Source organism: Chelon labrosus (assembly GCF_963514085.1).
Source record: "Chelon labrosus genome assembly, chromosome: 6".
NCBI lineage: Eukaryota > Metazoa > Chordata > Actinopteri > Mugiliformes > Mugilidae > Chelon > Chelon labrosus.
The window spans coordinates 3,203,535-3,225,105 of NC_140342.1; the positions used below are offsets into that span (position 1 = coordinate 3,203,535).

At 41.7% G+C, this 21,571-nt stretch overlaps 1 protein-coding gene across 2 annotated transcripts; it reads left to right on the forward strand.

The window, feature by feature from the left end:
* Positions 1-5,524: 5,524 nt before the first annotated feature.
* LOC311489748 (myosin-7-like) lies at positions 5,525-19,841 on the forward strand (the record flags this gene model as incomplete). Of its 2 annotated transcripts, none has more annotated exons than XM_084546983.1 (37): positions 5,525-5,853; positions 6,623-6,766; positions 6,961-7,117; positions 7,202-7,229; positions 7,330-7,435; positions 7,645-7,737; positions 8,110-8,173; positions 8,273-8,371; positions 8,764-8,867; positions 9,650-9,788; positions 9,865-9,983; positions 10,124-10,273; positions 10,368-10,538; positions 10,621-10,930; positions 11,047-11,126; positions 11,213-11,418; positions 11,506-11,629; positions 11,725-11,861; positions 11,953-12,208; positions 12,280-12,522; positions 12,606-12,782; positions 12,861-13,006; positions 13,091-13,181; positions 13,276-13,665; positions 13,757-13,883; positions 13,959-14,077; positions 14,155-14,351; positions 14,431-14,614; positions 14,906-15,071; positions 15,163-15,287; positions 17,955-18,263; positions 18,347-18,550; positions 18,656-18,952; positions 19,040-19,144; positions 19,245-19,340; positions 19,430-19,564; positions 19,821-19,841. In XM_084546983.1, exons 1-37 carry the CDS (start codon positions 5,635-5,637, stop codon positions 19,839-19,841), a joined length of 5,838 nt encoding a protein of 1,945 aa, XP_084403109.1. In that variant the 5' UTR covers positions 5,525-5,634. The 2 variants fall into 2 exon arrangements, with proteins under 2 accessions (XP_084403109.1, XP_084403110.1); XM_084546984.1 differs by having other exon boundaries at positions 11,059-11,126.
* Positions 19,842-21,571: the final 1,730 nt, after the last annotated feature.

Here is a 21,571-nt window from a genome sequence, read left to right on the forward strand (position 1 = left end):
CTCATGCATCCCTCCCACTTTCCAAGATCTTGTTAAACAAACCAGTTAAAAACTCTACTGCCATCTCTCCTAGACACTTCCATACCTCCAAAGGTACACTATATTACCAAAAGTATTCGCTCACCCATTCAAATGATCAGAATCAGGTGTTCTAATCACTTGGCCTGGCCCCAGGTGTATAAATTCAAGCACTCAGGCATGCAGACTGTGAAACAAGACATTTGTGAAAGAATGGGCCGCTCTCAGGAGCTCAGTGAATTCCAGCGTGGAACTGTCATAGGATGCCACTTGTGCAACAAATCCAGTCGTGAAATTTCCTCGCTCCTAAATATTCCACAGTCAACTGTCAGCTCTATTATAACAAAATGGAAGCGTTTGGGAAAAACAGCAACTCAGCCACGAAGTGGTAGGCCACGTAAAGTGACGGAGAGGGGTCAGCGGATGCTGAAGCGCATAGTGCAAAGAGGTCGCCGACTTTCTGCACAGTCAATTGCTACAGAGCTACAAACTTCATGTGACCTTCAGATTAGCCCAAGTACAGTACGCAGAGAGCTTCATGGAATGGGTTTCCATGGCCGAGCAGCTGCAGCCAAGCCACACATCACCAAGTGCAATGCAAGGCGTCGGATGCAATGGTGTAAAGCACGCCGCCACTGGCCTCTAGAGCAGTGGAGACGCGTTCTCTGGAGTGATGAATCACGCTTTACCATCTGGCAATCTGATGGACGAGTCTGGGTTTGGAGGTTGCCAGGAGAACGGTACATTTCAGATTGCATTGTGCCAACTGTGAAATTTGGTGGAGGAGGAATTATGGTATGGGGTTGTTTTTCAGGAGCTGGGCTTGGCCCCTTAGTTCCAGTGAAAGGAACATTGAATGCTTCAGGATACCAAAACATTTTGGACAATTCCATGCTCCCAACCTTGTGGGAACAGTTTGGAGCGGGCCCCTTCCTCTTCCAACATGACTGTGCACCAGTGCACAAAGCAAGGTCCATAAAGACGTGGATGACAGAGTCTGGTGTGGATGAACTTGACTGGCCTGCACAGAGTCCTGACCTGAACCCGATAGAACACCTTTGGGATGAATTAGAGCGGAGACTGAGAGCCAGGCCTTCTCGACCAACATCAGTGTGTGACCTCACCAATGCGCTTTTGGAAGAATGGTCAAAAATTCCTATAAACACTCTCCTCAACCTTGTGGACAGTCTTCCCAGAAGAGTTGAAGCTGTAATAGCTGCAAAAGGTGGACCGACATCATATTGAATTCTATGAGTTAGGAATGGGATGGCACTTCAGTTCATAGAATGAGTAAAGGCAGGTGAGCGAATACTTTTGGTAATATAGTGTATGTCATCAGGACCAACCACCATCCCACTCTTCATCCTCCTGGAAGTCATGCTAACTTCACCCTTGCTAATCTCTTCTACCTCCTGCTCAACAACAGGTGCCTCTTCATCTCCACTTTTCCTTTCATTTTCCTCATTCATCACGCTCCTGTCACCCATCAACGCATTTCCATCACTATCTTTAATCACTCTGACCTGCTGCACATCCCTCCCATCTCTATTCCTCTGCCTCACCAACCGGTACAAATCCTTCTCACCTTCCTTACTGACCAACCTCTCATACGTGTCCTCAAATGACTTCTGCTTGGCCTTTGCTACCTCTGGCTGCATCTCCCTATATTCCTGCCTACCTTCCTCAATCCTCTAATTGTCCCACTTCTTCCTAGCCAACCTCTTTCTCTGAATACTCTCCTGCACTTCCTCATTCCTCATTCTCCTTGTCATCTTTTCCCCTTCCAGATGACACACCTAATACCTTCCTACCTGTCTCCCTGATGACTTTAGCTGTAGTTACCCAGTTATCTGGAAGAACCTCCTGACCCCCCCAGAACCCTATCTGACACTCTCTTCATCTCAAGGACATTCTTCACAAACTCCCCCTTCAAGATCACCCCTACTCTATTCCTCTTTCTATCCACACCATGGTAAAACTCTTAAACCATGCTCCCATGCTTCTAGCCTTGCTACCTTCCCACCTGGTCTCCTGGACAAACAGAATATAAACTTTCCTCTGCATCATATCTGCCATGTCTCTGCCTCTATCTGTCCATACTTTCAGTCCTCAACTCTTACCTTTCCTCTGCTCTCTCTGCCCACAGGCACACTTTCCTCCTCTCCTTCTTCAACCAACAGCAGCCCAGTTTCCACCAGTACCCTGTAGGTCATCAGCACAGATGACGGTTGTTGTTAACCTGGGCCCCAACTGATCTGGTATGGATGTCACATTTGTGATTCACATGTTTAATATGGCAAACTTTTCATCGAAAGTTTGTGTCATCAACCCTTCATGACACAATCCAGCACAAGAAGTATACTGGCTTGCGATCCCATGTGGCTTGTTTTCAATGTGAATACATTTAACCTTATTAAATTCTAGCTTGAATATATTTTTTGATAGCCAGCTAAATTCACACACAAAGAAAGTGGGTGTTGAAACAGATATACTGTAGTCCTAATTGATCCTGCCAAAGTCGTATATTATCAACTTTGTGACTTCTCAATTGTGCAGTTTGTGTTTCTCTCATTGTTCATTACTCATTGTTTATTGCTCATCTTTTCTCTTTCTTCTCACCCCAACCAGTAAAGGCAGAGGGCTGTTCACCCTGACTGTTTCTTGCAGAGGTTTCTTCCTTTGAAAGAAATGATTCATGACAACCTTTGGAAATAAAAAATAAACTGCAAAGTTCAGACTAAAATACACAGTCTGGTGATGCAAGGCTAAGTAAACAGCACTTAATTATAAGTGCAGGAAATGTTCCAAACTGTTTGAATTTGTACACTTCCCAGTGTACAAAGCCACAATTCTGCCAATGTACAACAACACATCGTACTTTCCAACTGATCGATTCAGATGTAAAATATTATCAGATTATACTATATCTGAGAAATGTTCTTTAGAGACAAGCAAAGACAGTCGTTTTACAGAGCAGTATTGACTGAGCTCTGTTCAGGGAATTAAACTGATAAGTTGTAATCGCTTCAGAGCAGCTAACATGAATGTGGCGGCCTGAAGCCAGCATTGTCTTCTAGTGACAATGTTAGAAACAACTGCACTCGAACAGCTGAAGTCCATGTGATCAGAATGGGCTGCAGACAAATAAAAAATTTCATCACTTATTCTTTGAAGCATGTGCACAGGTGCTTTCATCAACCCATGGGACTACATTGAAGAGGTCATGACACAGCTGCCACCGGAGGGTCAGAAGTGGTTGTTGACAGTATGCTAACTACATGAATCTTGATGTGCATACAGTGTATATGATACACCTAAGACTGGCTGTGCTAAATGTGTCACAAGATGCAAAATATTAATTTATAGCTGTCATTAAGGGGGTGTGGCAGAAAAGCCAATTAGCACCTGGTGACAGGATGATTCACTTATCTGTGGTGCTTACAAACCCAACTAATAGGCTTCAAATAGACCAATGTCTTAGACCAATCAGATGTGATAGGTGTAGTTGTTTATTACCAGTTGACCAGACAGAGGAAGTTGAGGCTTTTAACACGACAACTTCCGCTACCTCTAAATTTCTAGAAATTTACCCTTAAGGAGGTTCATTTTCTAGTCTCACTATTTGGGGTCTGTGCTGCCTAATTCAATAGTCTACTGTCACATTACACTAAAGGTTAGATCCATTTCCCCATTTATAAGCTCCAGCTCCATGGACCTACAAAGAATAAGTAGGTTTAGATGAACAATGGTTAATTTTTGAGGGCTCAGCTTCCTGACCTCTGAAGTCTAGTATTATGGACTCTGCCATCATAACTGACAGAAATAAGAGATGTCATCCTAAGATCACCACATAACTGTTAGCCGTACAAAGAGATTTTGTCCATGAAAATTACAACCACAATGATGCTTGTGACTTGATTGTGTCATTGGCCCCGGCACCATATTCTTGGGGACAGGGGACAGAAACATAAGCCTTAACGTCAACAAAATTCTGTACATGTATATCTGCATGGACAGACTTTCCTGACTCCTGGTTCGCTATTCCATGACCATTACCAACCTATATGGAAATCATCCCCTGCACTTTTTCTGAACTTAGTGTGTCCCCGGCAAGGCTAAGCATTTCTTTTGACCCCATTCAAGAAGTATGAAAACTGCCAGTCACTAACCACCAAATCAAAACTGTGGAACCTCCAACAGTCTTAAGGGTCGCAGAACTCTTGTTGAGCTTTCTGACTATCTCACTGATTTACACCAGGAAAATTCTGTTTAGACTTACTCCTGGGTTTTATGGTCTCTATGCCTACATCGCAGAGTCTGAAATAGAATTTACTCAGCCCCCTTCAACATTTGCAAAGTAATTGTATCCACCGATGTGGTAAAACTAGCCACCCTCTTTTTGATTCTGCATATCTTAAGAACGTTTGGTTTTCTGCTGGAACATCCACACACCACAGCATTATTCATGGCTGAAATGGGAAAATTACCAACCCATTCATTCCACAAACAATGTAAAGAAACACAATTGTCATGCTGGAGGCAGAAGGCAGACTGTTAACACCGACGTAGCTGCTTTCAGAGAATGATTTAGTGATGAGTTAAGTTGAAAGAATATAACATAACTTTTCCAGGAACTGCTGTTTCTGTGTGTCTCACTCAGGTGGTGCCCATATATAATTATATAATGATATAAAAACTACATGAGCAGTTTTTTTTTATGTTGGTGAAAAAGGTTACTATTTGTATGCCTGCCTCGTATTGTTTTGCTCTCCCTCACAGGCAATAAATGGAATCTGGTATCTGTCCATGACCAGCACTTACTTGGAAAAAGAATTTAGCACAAGAGTTGACAGGAAAAAGTGTGGCAGAATTAGAGATAGAGAGGCTGTGCTCTTGTGAGTCACAGATGAGTTATGCTCGAGAAAGTTCCTGGCACTGCTCCCGAAAAATCACATTATTTGGACGTGAGAGGAAGAGACAAAGAAGCAGAGAGGGCAGCCAGACATCATCAGAGCCATGGAGAGCCCTGTCATAAGTGATGGAAATGATGGCGATTACCACAGAGGGTGGGTGTGCATGACTGTGGGGTGTGGGAAGAGCCTAGGGGTATGTGTGGGAGTAGTGTACCTGATGATGTGTGTTTGTTAGACAGCAGGTCAGGGTGGTGCCCTTGGCCTTGTAAGGCAGGGTTATCTGGGGTTATATATTTGATCCCTGCCTAGCCTGCAGGTCTATCAGCTGCGTCGTCTTCACCTGGCCACTGTAAGTCTGCACAGCTGGTTGTATTTCACATTGTTGTTTTTCACAGGAGTTGCATTCATGGCATTACATGATGTTGAGAAATCTCATTATAAGTGCTTTGTTATTTACTGACTTGACACTAATGCTGATTTTAAACTAATTTGGATTTTTTCTTTACAGTCTAACTCAAAAATACTATAATTTTACTTTTCTCTGTCCACTACAGGTAGATCACTAATTTATCCTCCGAAGCCTGCGCTCACCTGTCGTCTGAGTTAAACCCAGAGGTAAATTCCTATTTCTGATGTTTTCCATAGCAGTTTATGTCATTGAGGTACACCCTAATATATGGGACATCCTTAATCATCTCTATGTATGTACATTAATGCAGCCATGGGGGACGCAGAGATTTCTGTGTTTGGGGCAGCTGCCTCATACCTGAGGAAGTCAGAAAAGGAGCGTATGGAGGCCTCCACACGTCCCTTTGACATCAAGAAGGAATGCTTTATCCCAGATCCAGTGGAAGAATTTGTGAAGGCAACCATCAGCAGCAGGGATGGAGACAAGGTCACGGTGGAGACTCAGCATGGGAAGGTCTGTGGTTAGATTTTATCATTCAGACACTCAGTTTATATTATTAACACCACTTACAGTGCTCCTATCACATTTGCAATTAAGCTAAATCAAGGTAAAGCTCAGGCAAAACATGGTGTGCAGTGTTGAAATACAGCAAATGCACTAATCTGTGGATACAAGGCAGGCTATAGACGATGTTTGGCACTTACATCAGAATGGCAAATGCCGATGTGAATGAAATCATTTAGAATGAAAAGATAGTCATTTGAATAACATCAATCACACCTTCTTATAGCATCAAATCCAGAATCTGTTCACTTCATTCTCCAGTGCACTTGAAACCACGCTGTACCAGACAACTAATTAATTACCCGGTCATTTAGAGCAGCACAGGAAACACATCAGCTGTGAGTCTGAGAGTGAGTGCATGTCTGGGAGTAAGCGTTAATCTGAGTGTAAATCTGTGTGTGATTTAAAGCGTCTGTCCTTAAGTGAGTGTGAATACACGATCGAATGAGAGCCTTTATACTGCTGCAATTTAAGTGTCTCCAGTCACTTCACTGAGCAGCCGAGTGATGAAACGCTGCATTGCTGCCACCTGACAGTAACAATGTGCAGCATGCTTTGCAATGCTGTTGATAAGAATAGGTCGGTGCAGGCATGTAAACACAAATGGCAGGAGAAACCAAATATTTGTTTGACTCACTCATAAAACATTACTATCAGGTAACATTTATGTGTTCATTACATATTAATGTGAACACTGCATTTAATGTTGTCCCTCCAGACTGTGACTGTAAAAGAATCCCAGATTCTGCAACAGAATCCTCCAAAGTTTGACAAGATTGAAGACATGGCCATGTTGACTTTCCTTCATGAACCAGCTGTGCTGTTTAACCTCAAAGAGCGTTACGCCGCATGGATGATCTATGTGAGTAGCCCTGTGGTTTACTAAATGCATGTTTCACAAACATATACTTCTACAAAGCTAAACTTTAAACTGACAAATACAGGAATCTCTTATAAAGAAAAATAAATTTCAAACCCTAAAATTAACAATATACCAAAACACAAATGATGGACGGATTACTTAACAGTAATGTGTTTTTTTAATTGTGTTCTCAGACCTACTCTGGGCTGTTCTGTGTGACTGTCAACCCCTACAAGTGGCTGCCAGTTTACAACCAAGAGGTGGTTGTTGCCTACAGAGGAAAGAAGAGGAGTGAAGCTCCTCCTCACATCTTCTCTATCTCTGACAACGCCTACCAGTACATGCTGTCAGGTACAGACTGACAAGACAGGTGTCATTTTGGGTAGGTTTTGCTACATTTACTAACAAATTGTACTCTCCACAAACTTTTGGCAGACCGTGAAAACCAGTCAATTCTGATCACGTACGTATTACTTTACTACATAGCACTACATATGCTAAAATAAAATCTTATTCAGCATTACGCTACAGGCATGTATTCATCAGTGGATTTGCAATTACAGTGGAGAATCTGGTGCAGGAAAGACTGTCAACACAAAACGAGTTATCCAGTATTTTGCAAGTATTGCAGCTGGTGGCATTAAGAAAGACCCCAATGCCAAAGACAAGGTAAATAAATATCTGTCAAATGTGTCAGTTGTTGTGATAGAAATATTCACTGTTGAAAAATTACAAAGCCTCCAAAAATGGTTTAAACTCGTTTCCTAGTAACTGTTACATAATTTGGCAGACATTTGAAAAAAAATTGTAAAATGTTATTTGTGTAGCGTAAAAATGTAATTTACACATTGAGCAAACACAATGTTCCTCTCTGACAGGGAAGCCTGGAGGATCAAATCATTCAGGCTAACCCTGCATTGGAGGCCTTTGGTAATGCCAAGACTATCAGGAACGACAACTCCTCCAGATTTGTGAGTTTCTAATGTTTGTGTGACTGAATTGTGGGTATAACTAATTCAGTTTCCATGAAAACTGCAAGAAGGTTCTGGGTTTGAACCCACTGGAGAGCTGGAGCCTTTCTGTGTGGAGTTTGCATATTCAATCTGTACCTCCATGCTTTTTAGGTTAATTGGTGATTCTAAATTGGGCCTAGTTGTACATGTGAGTCTGAATGGATGTTGGTCTTTCTGTGTTAGCCTTGTGATAGACTGTTGACCTATCCAGGGTGTACCCTGTCTCTTGTAAAATCACAGCTGAGATCCAGCCAACTTGCGACCCTTAGAGGACAAGCGGTTACAGATAATCAGTCAGTAGATGGACTAGATCTATCTTTATCTTTTCAGGGTAAATTCATCCGAATTCATTTTGATGCCAGGGGCAAACTGGCCTCCGCTGATATTGAAACATGTAAGAAGAAACACTTGCTTCTTACTCAATTCATGTTTTCTAACACAGCACCATGGCAGGTTTAACTCAAGACGATATGTCTCATCCTGTAATTACTAGATCTTCTGGAGAAGTCTCGTGTGACCTTCCAGCTCAAGGCTGAGAGAGACTACCACATTTTCTACCAGATTCTGTCCAACAAGAAGCCTGAAATCCTGGGTTAGTACAGGAAATTAATTCCTTTGTGAAAAAGTGAAAAAATGTAACACAAGGTAACACTGGGCCTCGTGCATGAATGTTTTCTTATTTGTTTCATACTGTCTGTTACTCATACCATTAAAATGAAAAAACGAAAATCCTACATTGGAGCAGCCAATTCTGTGGATCATGACATCTGATTAACACATGGTGTAGGGAACTCTTAAATGTATATACACATATGATAAGTACATAGAAATGATTGAATGTCACAAAAGTTCGGAAATTGTGTGTAAAAAAATCTGTGTGTACGAATGGTTTATGCATGAGACCCTTTGTCTTTATATTGTACGGTCCATTTGTCTGATCTTGTCTCTGTGTCTCTCTCCTCTTTGTCTCTGTGTTTCCCCTAGAGATGCTGCTGATCACAAATAATCCCTATGACTATGCCTTCATCTCTCAGGGGGAAACCCAAGTGGCCTCCATTGATGATGCAGAAGAACTGATGGCAACAGATGTTAGGCTCACACTCATTCCTGGTTTTACACATTAACATTCAATTCCAAACTCAATTATATTTGGCCCGCAAGATAATATCAACGCTACTCTATGTGCATGGAACTGCAATAACCAAAGGAATAAACATGGAGGCTTAGCCATTTGAATGAAACAACTGCTTTATTGATTGTTAGTCACATGGCAAACTATTGTATATTTGCCATTTTATATCGTGTAGGCCCTGAAATTATCGTATACATACGATATACAGTATATTGTATATCTGGAGCTGACCCACCAATACTATAAATTGCAGGATGTTTTACTAGTGCGTTGGCGCGTCAATCAAGACCAGCCAGTGTCCCCTCCTCCTCCTCGGTTGACATTCATTAGCAACCTCATGCTACCAGTCACTTCGGCAAATTTAAGCCACACCCCCCTCCCCACCCCACCACAAAAAAAATGTCCAAAGCTTTCAAAACGGATGGGAGACAGATTATGTGTTCACAAATGTAAAGGACCGACCAGTTTGTCTTGTGTGCGGAGCCAACAAGAATAGAACATAAGAAGACCCTATGAAACGAAACACCACGACAAGTACAAGGACCTGGACATGAAGCAGAAGCTCCAGAAGGTTTCAATGAATATCGAGTCTGGCCTGCGACTTTGTCCCAGTGTTTAATTTTGATCCACTGTGTATTTGAGTTTCACACCCATGAGTTAGACTAATAAGTGCACTGTGAATGTGTAATGGACACTTTCTACAGAGACGTTGAGATGTTTCGGTATGTCTTCTCACAGAGTGCCTTTGATGTGTTGGGCTTTACTCAAGAGGAAAAGAACTCTGTGTACAAGCTGACTGGTGCCATCATGCACTACGGCAATATGAAGTTCAAGCAGAAGCAACGCGAAGAGCAGGCAGAAGCTGATGGCACTGAAGGTAAGTTAGGGTATGTTTGTGGAGTTGGCTCAAAAATCAACCTAAAAGAGTCACATAATACACTTTCTTTCTCCAGATGCTGACAAAGCAGCTTATCTGATGTGTCTGAACTCTGCTGACCTTATCAAAGGTCTCTGTCACCCAAGAGTCAAAGTAGGGAATGAGTGGGTCACCAAGGGACAGAATGTTGCCCAGGTGAGATAATAAGAAAATGTGTCTCATCATTTGGCTATGCAATAATATATGTAGATGGTTTCATTTGCAAGGGCTAAACTATATAAAAAAGTGCACCAAAATACGAATTATTTTGTATGCTGTATATGCATGTCCAATAGGTGAACTATGCTGTTGGAGCCCTGTCCAAAGCTGTTTATGAGAAGATGTTCCTGTGGATGGTAATGAGAATCAACCAGTCACTGGAGACAAGGCAGCCTCGCCAGTACTTCATTGGTGTGCTGGACATTGCTGGGTTTGAGATCTTTGATGTGAGTGATTTTATGAGTACAAAGTAAGCTAGACCCCTGTCAACGTAAAACAAATGGATGAATGAACAAACTGATACATGTTCTTTCTTTCCAGTTCAACACCTTCGAGCAGCTCTGCATCAACTTCACCAATGAAAAACTGCAACAGTTTTTCAACCACCACATGTTTGTGCTGGAGCAGGAAGAGTACAAGAAAGAGGGTATTGAATGGACTTTCATTGACTTTGGTATGGACCTGCAGGCCTGTATTGACCTCATTGAAAAGGTGAGACAATGGACTATTACATGTTCAGTACAAATATACACAAATATAGTCTTTGGTTTAATTAACTCATATTGTCCCTCAGCCCATGGGTATCATGTCCATCCTTGAAGAGGAGTGCATGTTCCCCAAGGCCTCTGATGCCACCTTTAAAGCTAAACTCTATGACAACCACCTGGGCAAATCTGCCAACTTCCAGAAGCCAAGAGTGGTCAAAGGAAAACCAGAGGCCCACTTTGCCTTGGTTCACTATGCTGGAACTGTTGATTATAATATCAACAACTGGCTGGTGAAGAACAAAGATCCTCTCAATGAGACTGTTGTTGGACTCTACCAGAAGTCTAATCTGAAGTTATTGGCTACCCTCTTTGCAAATTATGCTGGAGCTGATTCAGGTACCCTAGCAGTAAAATATCTAGTTAGAGATTATTCTTATTCTTATTATATGATTCAATACTCACATGCTATTTGTTTAGTTGTAACATTAATATTATACCATTTCGCTCAACAGCTATGGGTGAAGCTACTGAAGGTAAAAAAGAGAAAAAGAAGAAGGGATCATCGTTTCAGACTGTGTCTGCTCTTCACAGGGTATTGTGTATGCCTTTTTTATCCTAGGAAATAGTATTTTGTACATGATTGCTTCAACAACCACTATTTGCTTCACCATGTTACAGGAGAACCTGAACAAGCTCATGACCAACTTGAGGTCCACGCACCCTCACTTTGTACGCTGCATCATCCCCAATGAGACCAAGACTCCAGGGGCCATGGAGAACCCTCTGGTGATGCACCAGCTGCGCTGTAACGGTGTGCTGGAAGGAATCAGGATCTGCAGAAAGGGCTTCCCCAACAGGATCCTCTATGGAGATTTCAAACAGAGGTATTATTTCAGTTAGGTCACATGCTATATAATTCCAATCCAATTATACCACCTGCTCCTAGAAAATGTTACTTTGTTATTCCCCAGATATCGCATCCTGAATCCTGCTGCCATCCCTGAAGGTCAGTTTATTGACAGCAGAAAGGGAGCTGAGAAACTTCTTGGGTCTCTGGATATTGATCACAATCAATACAAGTTTGGTCACACTAAGGTATCACATCATGTTTTTTCTGAGATTACTGACTAAAAGTGATACATAACACATTTAGAAGGTGCCAGACAATTAAAATCCATTGCTGTTGTTAGGTGTTCTTTAAGGCAGGACTGCTGGGTCTGCTTGAGGAGATGAGAGACGAGCGTCTCTCCAAAATCATCACTGCTATTCAAGCCAGATCTCGTGGTCTGTTGTCTCGTATGGAGTATCAAAAGATGGTGGAACGCAGGTATGTTTAACATCCATCTGATATTAATTATTGAACACTTAAAAGTTATTAGTATGTGAATTTATTTTAACCGAACCGTTCAATCTTCAAGAGATGCTTTATTAGTAATTCAGTGGAACATCCGAGCCTTCATGGGGGTCAAGAATTGGCCGTGGATGAAGCTGTTCTTCAAGATCAAACCTCTGCTGAGATCTGCTGAAGCAGAGAAGGAGATGGCTAACATGAAGGAAGAATTCCTGAAGCTCAAAGAGGCTTATGCAAAATCTGAAGCTCGCAGAAAAGAACTAGAAGAGAAAATGGTCTCTCTTCTCCAAGAGAAGAACGACCTGCAGCTCCAAGTTCAAGCTGTAAGGATGGAACAACAATTTTACTTTGAGAGTAATTAGGTTTTGTGCTAATGAGTTTAAATGCTTGTCAGGAGCAAGATAATCTGTGCGATGCTGAAGAAAGATGTGAGGGGCTGATCAAAAGCAAGATTCAACTGGAGGCCAAAATGAAAGAGCTGACAGAAAGGTTGGAGGATGAGGAGGAGATGAATGCTGAACTGACTGCTAAGAAGAGGAAGCTGGAGGATGAGTGCTCTGAGTTAAAGAAAGACATTGATGACTTAGAGTTAACCCTGGCTAAAGTGGAGAAAGAGAAGCATGCCACTGAGAATAAGGTATGACAACTAACAAGAGTTTGTTTTAACAGATTTAATGTCTAAGTAAAGCAGCCAGTAATGCATATTTTCATGGGTTATAGGTAAAAAACATGACCGAGGAAATGGCTGCTCTGGATGAAATCATTGCCAAGCTGACCAAGGAAAAGAAAGCCTTACAGGAAGCTCATCAGCAAACACTGGATGACCTGCAGAGTGAAGAAGACAAAGTCAACACTCTGACCAAGGCCAAGACTAAGCTGGAGCAGCAAGTGGACGATGTAAGAATTTTACATGGAGTTTAACAAATAATAAATTATGGTTAGGAATTCTAAAAAGTAATTTATTACTTCCCACAGCTTGAAGGATCCTTGGAGCAAGAAAAGAAAATACGCATGGACCTTGAGAGAGCAAAGAGGAAGCTTGAAGGAGACCTAAAATTAGCTCAAGAGAGTATCATGGACTTGGAGAATGACAAGCAGCAACTTGAAGAGAGGCTGAAAAAGTAATACGACAGGCGCACCTTTAAAATTACAAACATATTTTAAACTAGGAGACAGCTTGTACATTATATTGTTTTCATCCACAGGAAAGATTTTGAAATCAGTCAGCTCAATGGAAAAATAGAAGATGAACAAGCAATGAGTGCACAACTCCAGAAAAAACTGAAGGAGTTACAGGTAATAATTCAAATAGAAGTGAATAACCACATTTTTAGACCACAATTTAAAGCAGTGGAATTTCATGTTAGGTTTTGCTTTGATTTTTGTCTAGGCCCGCATTGAGGAGCTGGAGGAAGAGCTTGAAGCAGAACGAGCTGCTCGAGCCAAGGTGGAGAAGCAGAGGGCAGACTTGTCCAGAGAGTTGGAGGAGATCAGTGAAAGGTTGGAGGAGGCTGGAGGAGCAACAGCTGCCCAGATTGAGATGAACAAGAAGAGGGAGGCTGAGTTCCAGAAACTCCGCAGAGACCTTGAAGAGGCCACTCTGCATCATGAAGCCACTGCTGCCACACTCAGGAAGAAACAAGCTGACAGTGTTGCTGACCTGGGAGAGCAGATTGACAACCTGCAGAGAATCAAGCAGAAACTAGAGAAGGAGAAGAGTGAGCTCAGACTGGAACTGGATGATGTGGTCTCCAACATGGAGCAGATTGTCAAGGCTAAGGTAAAGTACTTTTATCCATTACGTTTTTCTTCTCATTGGCTAAGATTGTTTTTGCAGTCTTTGTGCCAATTCCACTGGACTTCGCTTTCAGAACAACTTGGAGAAATTGTGCAGGTCTTTGGAAGACCAGATGAATGAATATAAAACAAGGTCAGAGGAGGGACAGCGTACCATCAATGACTTTACCATGCAGAAAGCAAAGCTTCAAACTGAGAATGGTATGCATTTCATCGCAGCAGCATATTTGAGTTGTGGGTATCTGGAGTATTCATGTCATCTTCTGCTTTAATTAGGTGAACTTTCAAGGCAGCTTGAGGAAAAGGATTCCCTGGTGTCTCAACTCACTAGAGGAAAACAATCCTACACTCAACAGATTGAAGACCTTAAACGACAACTGGAGGAGGAAGTCAAGGTATAAAAAAAGAGCCTTCATGAAGAGCAGATAGAATGGTGGCACCAACAAAGCATTAAGGTATACTGTCATTTCAGGCCAAGAATGCATTAGCCCATGCAGTGCAGTCTTCTCGTCACGACTGTGACCTGCTCAGGGAGCAGTATGAGGAGGAGCAGGAGGCCAAGGCTGAACTGCAGCGCAGCATGTCCAAGGCCAACTCTGAGGTGGCTCAGTGGAGAACCAAGTACGAGACTGATGCCATCCAGAGGACTGAGGAACTGGAAGAGGCCAAGTGAGTAAAACACAGTTTGAACCAAACTCAGTAAAGTTTTAAAGAAACTAGCCCTCAATGAATTCTTTTCTGTATCTAGAAAGAAGCTGGCTCAGCGTCTGCAGGAGGCTGAGGAGGCTGTTGAAGCAGTGAATGCTAAATGTTCCTCTCTGGAGAAAACCAAACACAGACTGCAGAATGAGATTGAAGATCTCATGGTGGATGTGGAGAGGTCTAATGCTGCTGCTGCTGCTCTGGACAAGAAGCAAAGGAACTTTGACAAAGTTTGTTGCAACTTTGATTGTCTAAAAGAATCAAGAATATTAGTATTTAACATCTGTATATGTTTTGGTGCAATTTTCTATCTCTTTTCTATCTCTATTTCTTAGGATAGATCAGGAATGTCAGTGACATTGATAGTGTCTTACTATAGCATCACATGGCTACACATAAAATGACATTCAAACAGTTGTAGCCTGATCTTTTGTTTCAGTGCAAATGAAATGGTGCACTGGTCAAACTGTGGAAAGCTAAGAGTGGTGATTTAAACTTGAGAGTTGTATCTCAATGTACAGGTCCTTTCTGAATGGAAGCAGAAATATGAGGAGTGCCAGTGTGAGCTGGAGAGTTCTCAGAAGGAAGCCAGGTCTCTAAGCACTGAGCTCTTCAAACTGAAAAACTCCTATGAAGAGTCTCTGGAAAATCTGGAGACCATGAAGAGAGAGAACAAGAATCTTCAGGGTAATACATCTGTGAATCTACATATACAGTATACTGTGTTTACACTACAGGTGCCAAAAAGTCAATGAAATACAACCATCTTTATACACAGAGGAAATCTCTGACCTTACCGAGCAACTTGGTGAAGGAAGCAAAACCATTCATGAGTTGGAGAAGGTCCGTAAGCAGCTGGAGCAAGAAAAAAGTGAGATTCAATCTGCCCTTGAGGAAGCAGAGGTAAGACTTCACTTCAGTTCAGTGCAGATTGGTAACTGCAGATGTTAACATGGAGATGTGGAGACGGAGCAACCTACAGAAATGTACAAAGAAAGAGAGTGAGGAAAGAAACACAAACTAAAGGAGAAAGAAGACTCAAAGTCAACTAGATGATCGGAAGCGATCATAAAGGGGTCCATGCCGTGGCAAAGTCGTCCCAGAGCGGTACACAGAGGCATAAGTCACCAGTAGCGCCCCCTATAGACCGTATTGCACGAAACTTGGTGGGTTTATGAGTCATCCACAGATTATTATTGTCAAATTTCAAGCAGTTTACTGTGGTAGTTTGTGAGATATAAACATGTAGTCGTTGCGGGCGCCCCCTACAGCTCAAATCGACATGATTGTACGCAAACATATTATAATGACGGTCGATAAGTTTCATAAGGATTGGGTCGATACTTCAAAGGTTATAGGCCTTAAAGTCATATGAAATGTGTCTGTGTCACCTGTAGCAACCCTGTAGACGTTATGTCACGCAACTTGATGGGCGTCTACACAATATGTTACAGATTGTGTATGCCAAATATCATGAAGTTAGCTACTGCAGTTTTTGAGATATTGAAATGCTGCTTTTGTAGCGCCCTCTAGAGACCAAGGGTCACAAAAGTTGGGGTGCTTGTACAGAATCATGTTATTATCAATGATATGAAGTCTAATTAAGTTTGGGTATATACTTCACAAAATATTAGCTTTGGAGTTATACTGTGCCACGCTGTAAATATTAATTAGATATTAACTTTGTAATCAATAACCCTGCAAAAGTTCTTTTTCAAGAATTTTCATTATCTTTGTCCATAAATGATACATGCCAAGTTTGGTGGGAATTGGATGAATGGGCTAGGAGGAGTTGATTTTGCTTTGAGGTGCAATTTTTTCAAAATGGCGGGAATGGGCGTGGCCTAGTCCATTAGAACCAGGGCTATATAAGGAATCAGGGCACACGGTTCTCGAGATATGAGCCAAAACGTAAATTGAGTTATTATAGCGCCACCTAGCTGTAGATATGTGTATTGACACCTTGGCAAAGTGAAATGCCTTTTGCCCTTGCAGTTTGTCCTGGGCAGACACTTTTAGCTAAGTAGAAGCAACAGAAGGCGAAGAAGAATAAAAATCGCAACAAAATCAATAGGGATCCTGCAACGTCGTTGCATGGACCCCTAATGATGCACAATAGGGGTATATTCTTCAAATGCATGGAGAGAGAGAGAAATGAGAGATGTGGTGCTCTTTGGAAGATGGGAGGTCCCTCATCAGCCTCAGCCTACAGAAGCATAATTAGGAGATGTCACCTGAGTCAGTCCCAACCATAAGCTTCATCAAAATAGAAATTTACATTTTCACTGTGATAAATTGAATAAAATTGATTAAAATGGTTTGAGCTGAAAACTGAAAAGGTGAAGTGGTGTAGAGTGATAGGTAAAAGAGAGAGAGCTAAAACAAATATCCTCCTCTTAAAATAGAGTTAAAGAAAGCCCAACAGCCATAGTACCACACATGATCACAGCTGCAGCTGGTCAGAGTTAAAGCTGTTCAAGTCTGCCATCTAAAGGGCTATGGAGGATTTCAAAGAATTACTAAGCTCTGCCCTGTTGCTGATGTCAAGCCTCAATCACTGCTGCTTCTGCTGGAGACCAAATAATGATTTGAAGAAGAAGGAGGCCCCATACTCCCTTTGTTTGAAATTCAGAGAGCCCTAAGTCTTCTCTTGTTACATGGCATGTCCTCATGTCCACATCACGCAGATGTGGGGACAGAACTGCCTGCAGAAATGCAGAAATTCCTACAAGGAAAACAGGGACAGAGAGGAAAAAAACTCAAACCAAAGGAGAAAGAAGACACACAGTCAGTGACGTACAATAGTGGTATATACTTCTAATCCGCACTTGGAGCCAACCCCAACTAAGCTTTATGCAAAAAAAGAGTAAAAGAGACGCTGCCTCCCAAACTATTGCTAGTTTCATGTGAGAAAAGCCAGACAGCTGGTTATGTACTGTATATGGAGTGTACCTATTATCAATTATTCAGATACCCTGATAATAATGAAATAAGGAATTAACAAATGGGCAAAAAAAATACCTAGTTTTCACACAATACTGTTGCAAGAAGGTAGTCCTCTTTTTTCTCCCACATGTAAATACACTTGAAAAATGAAACTGTAATTTAGAAAACAGTAGTCTAGTGAGAATTGATGCATTGCAACATAACAGTCCTGCACTAACTCCCCCTTCTTGACTGTTATAATGTTTACTTTAAGATGAAATGGTGTCAGAAAGGTATGTAGCCAACTGGTTGATCATTTTGGAGGATGCAGTTTGTGGTGCTGTTAAACTGGATTTAATTAAAAACTGTGTTTCATAGCCTAACCACTCACTCAAATGGGGTTGCCAAAATAATAGAAACATTTATGTATGTTGATACAACACAATACAATTCAACAATACTTCAAGCCACAGCCTCTGAAATGAAAGCACAGTTGAATTAACAACTCTCTCAGTTATTTTAAACAAATGCTGAATACCATGAAATACTTCATGAAGCTCAGATTTATTATATCATTTTCACTAGTGCACCTAATGAATTGAACTAAGTGTAGATGCTTTGAGAAATTCAATTTGTCTTTCTTAGGCTTCTCTTGAGCATGAGGAGGGCAAGATTTTGAGAGCCCAGCTTGAGTTCAACCAGATTAAGGCGGACATGGAGCGCAAGATAGCTGAGAAAGATGAAGAGATGGAGCAGAGCAAGAGGAACTCGCAGAGAACGATCGACACCCTGCAGAGTTCTCTTGAGGCCGAAACTCGAAGCAGGAATGAGGCTCTGCGTCTGAAGAAGAAAATGGAGGGAGACCTCAATGAGATGGAGATCCAGCTGAGCCAGGCCAACAGGCAGGCAGCTGAGGCCCAGAAACAGCTTAAAGCTGTTCATGCACATCTAAAGGTAATACATGGCTTTTACTTTTCAAATCTACAATTTATAATATTATTTATTATTAATAACCAGGGGCCTTAAAAATCTTCCAGGATGCTCAGCTCCAGCTTGATGACGCTCTGAGAGCCAATGATGATATGAAGGAAAACATGGCAATTGTTGAGAGACGCAACAACCTGCTTCAGGCTGAATTGGAGGAGCTCAGGGCTGCTCTGGAACAAACTGAGAGAAGTCGCAAACTTGCTGAGCAAGAGCTCCTGGATGTTAGTGAGAGGGTGCAGCTACTGCACTCACAGGTATGAAGCAACACTACAGTAAACTTAGAATGTCTGTTGTTTGTTACTGTAAATACAGTTAATCTAGAATATATGGAATGACGTCACTGTCTTAACCGTATAAAGAACACTAGCCTGATAAACCATAAGAAGAAACTGGAAGCTGATACATGCCAGCTGCAAACTGAAGTAGAAGATGCAGTGCAGGAGTGCAGAAATGCTGAGGAGAAGGCCAAGAAGGCCATTACTGATGCTGCCATGATGGCAGAGGAGCTGAAGAAAGAGCAGGACACCAGCGCTCACCTGGAGCGTATGAAGAAGAACATGGAGCAAACCATCAAGGACCTGCAGCACCGTCTGGATGAAGCTGAACAGATCGCCATGAAGGGAGGCAAGAAGCAGCTGCAGAAGCTTGAGGCCAGGGTGAGCATTTCTTTTGCATTTCGGGTTTTGGGCAGCAAATTTGTTAAGTATATTATTATTAAAGTGTAAAATATTGTCCCTGACCAGGTGAGAGAGCTAGAAAATGAGGTAGAAATGGAGCAGAAGAAAAGCAGTGAAGCTGTGAAAGGTGTCCGTAAATATGAGCGCCGCATCAAGGAGCTTACCTATCAGGTTTGTGGCATATACTACAGCTAGCTCTATTAGTCTTCAGGTGTGGTTAAAGTTCCTCTAACGGAAAGAACGTTTGTAACCATGTCTCGTATTTCTACAGACTGAGGAGGACCGCAAGAATATTGCCCGTCTCCAAGATCTGGTAGACAAGTTGCAGTTGAAAGTCAAATCCTACAAGAGATCAACTGAGGAGGCTGTGAGTGTGATAATGCGCAAAGTGGAATTTTCATGTGACTTCTTCCTCTGTCAGTGTATAATTATGTTTATTGGATTTACCTTAAACAGGAGGAACAGGCTAATGTTCATCTTGGCAAGTTCCGCAAGCTGCAGCATGAGCTGGACGAGGCTGAAGAGAGAGCTGACATCGCCGAGTCTCAGGTCAACAAGATGCGTGCCAAGAGCCGTGACACCGGCCCCAAGGTTTGAAGCATGCACTCTGTAGCAGGTGCACAGCATCTGACCAGGACACAGGCCCTCTTGTGGCTGCTGATTGTATGCTGCACTGCTATTCATTCATTAGCACACATACTGTATGCGCTATGTCAACTATGTGCTATGCAGCGCTTCAGTTTACATTGGTCTGTAAATGAATTGCTTTGTAACACTAAAGCAATACTAATCTGAGGACTTAACAGCTATTTCTCTTTTTCTTTCCTTTCAACTTCCCCGGCTACAGAAAGGGTTTGATGAGGAGTGAAGCTTTGAAGTCTGCAGAAACCCCTTTGCCTGCTGTGTACTGTAGATCCCCTCAACAACTATCACTATTCATAACCTGTAGTGCTAATAAAATCGCATCAAGCACTTGCACAACTTCGTATGCTTCTTTTTTAAAATGGTTTCATGGGAAATTCTAGAGGAAATACTGGAACTCAAGGTACTTGAATGCGTCTTTTATAATTTCCGAACTACAATATTCAAATAACAAATTATAACTATTGCAATATATGGAAAAAAGTATATGGCAAAAATACTGATTCCAAAAATAGCATTCAAAACAGTGCAGGATATAGTGTTTTCTATTTGGTGCATTTTGTAAAAAGGCAGCTAATAGATTTCTAAATATATACCAGAGATATCTTTAGTCATATGTAAAATTACAACTATCAATTAAAGACAACTAAAAGCAATCATTACTATTATAGTAATAGTCGTTGTAGAGCCCCCCTAGTATAGTAGTAATAGTTTTTTCACTGTGATGAATTAAATATGGTTGACTAAAAAGGTTTGAGCTGACAACTGAAAAGGTTGAAACAGAGAGAGCTATAACAAACCTCCTGTTCATAAAAAAAAAACCCAAACGTCTGGGCTCCAAGTTCAACAATAAACCAGGGCTCATGCATTGGTCTGCTGTCGTACTACACAGCTGCAGCTGGTCAGAGTTAAAGCTGTTCAAGTCTGCCATCTAAAGGGCTACGGAGGATTTCAAAGAACTACTAAGAAATATCTGAAATATAAAATAAATCAACATAGAAATGTCAAAATACATACAACTCTGCCCTGTTGCTGATGTCAAGCCTCAATCACTGCTGCTTCTGCTGGAGACTAAATAATGATCTGAGGCAGGAGGGAGAAGAGGGAGGCCCCGTACTCCCTTTGTGTGAATTTCAGAGAGCCCTATGTCTTCTCTTGTTACATGACATGTCCTTAACTCCCTGACCAGACAAGCAGGTATCTATGAGCTAATGAAAGAACATTCACACCTTGCTTAAAGAGGACGGACACATCCAGCACAGTATGCATTGAGGATTATCAGCATGCTTAACAGGTTATCTGAGCTCATGTGTATGTGAATGAAATAAGAGGTCAAAGACATTCACTGCTTCCGTAATTAGACCACCTTCTAATGTGTCTCAGGAGCTGTGGCAGCTTTGACACTATACCAGTATTTGTACAATAGTCCAGTCTATAAAAAGTTGAATATGCACAGTTCTGACCCAGGTTTCTCTAGATGGAATTCTTGGGCTTTCATTGTCCAGCAGAAATGCTAACAGTGGTTGTTTGGAAAAATACTACTAGTTAAAAAGTAATACTCTTTTGTACTTATAAAATGTGTTTTTATATAATGCACTTGTAGTAGCTAAATGAGATTTTTTTTTTACTAAAATCTTCTGTAGAAGGGAATCTTAAGTTAGTTAGCTTTGAAGTCTTTCAGCAGCAGACATGCTGACTAAGAGTATGTGTCTATCGTAAGGGTGCCCTGTGGGACTGAAGCCCAGAGACATGAGTCTGAGTGCTGTATCTCAATACCATTCCACAATTCACATCTAAGCAATCTGTGGTGACAATGGGCATTTGTTATGACATAAACAGTATTTAAACGTGTTTTCTCTAATAAGGGGATGTTTGACCTATAAGGTCAGCGTTATCTTCAGTTGCTCTTCAGCACAGGCATGGAATCTCTCACTTGCATTTAGCACTCTGACGCCA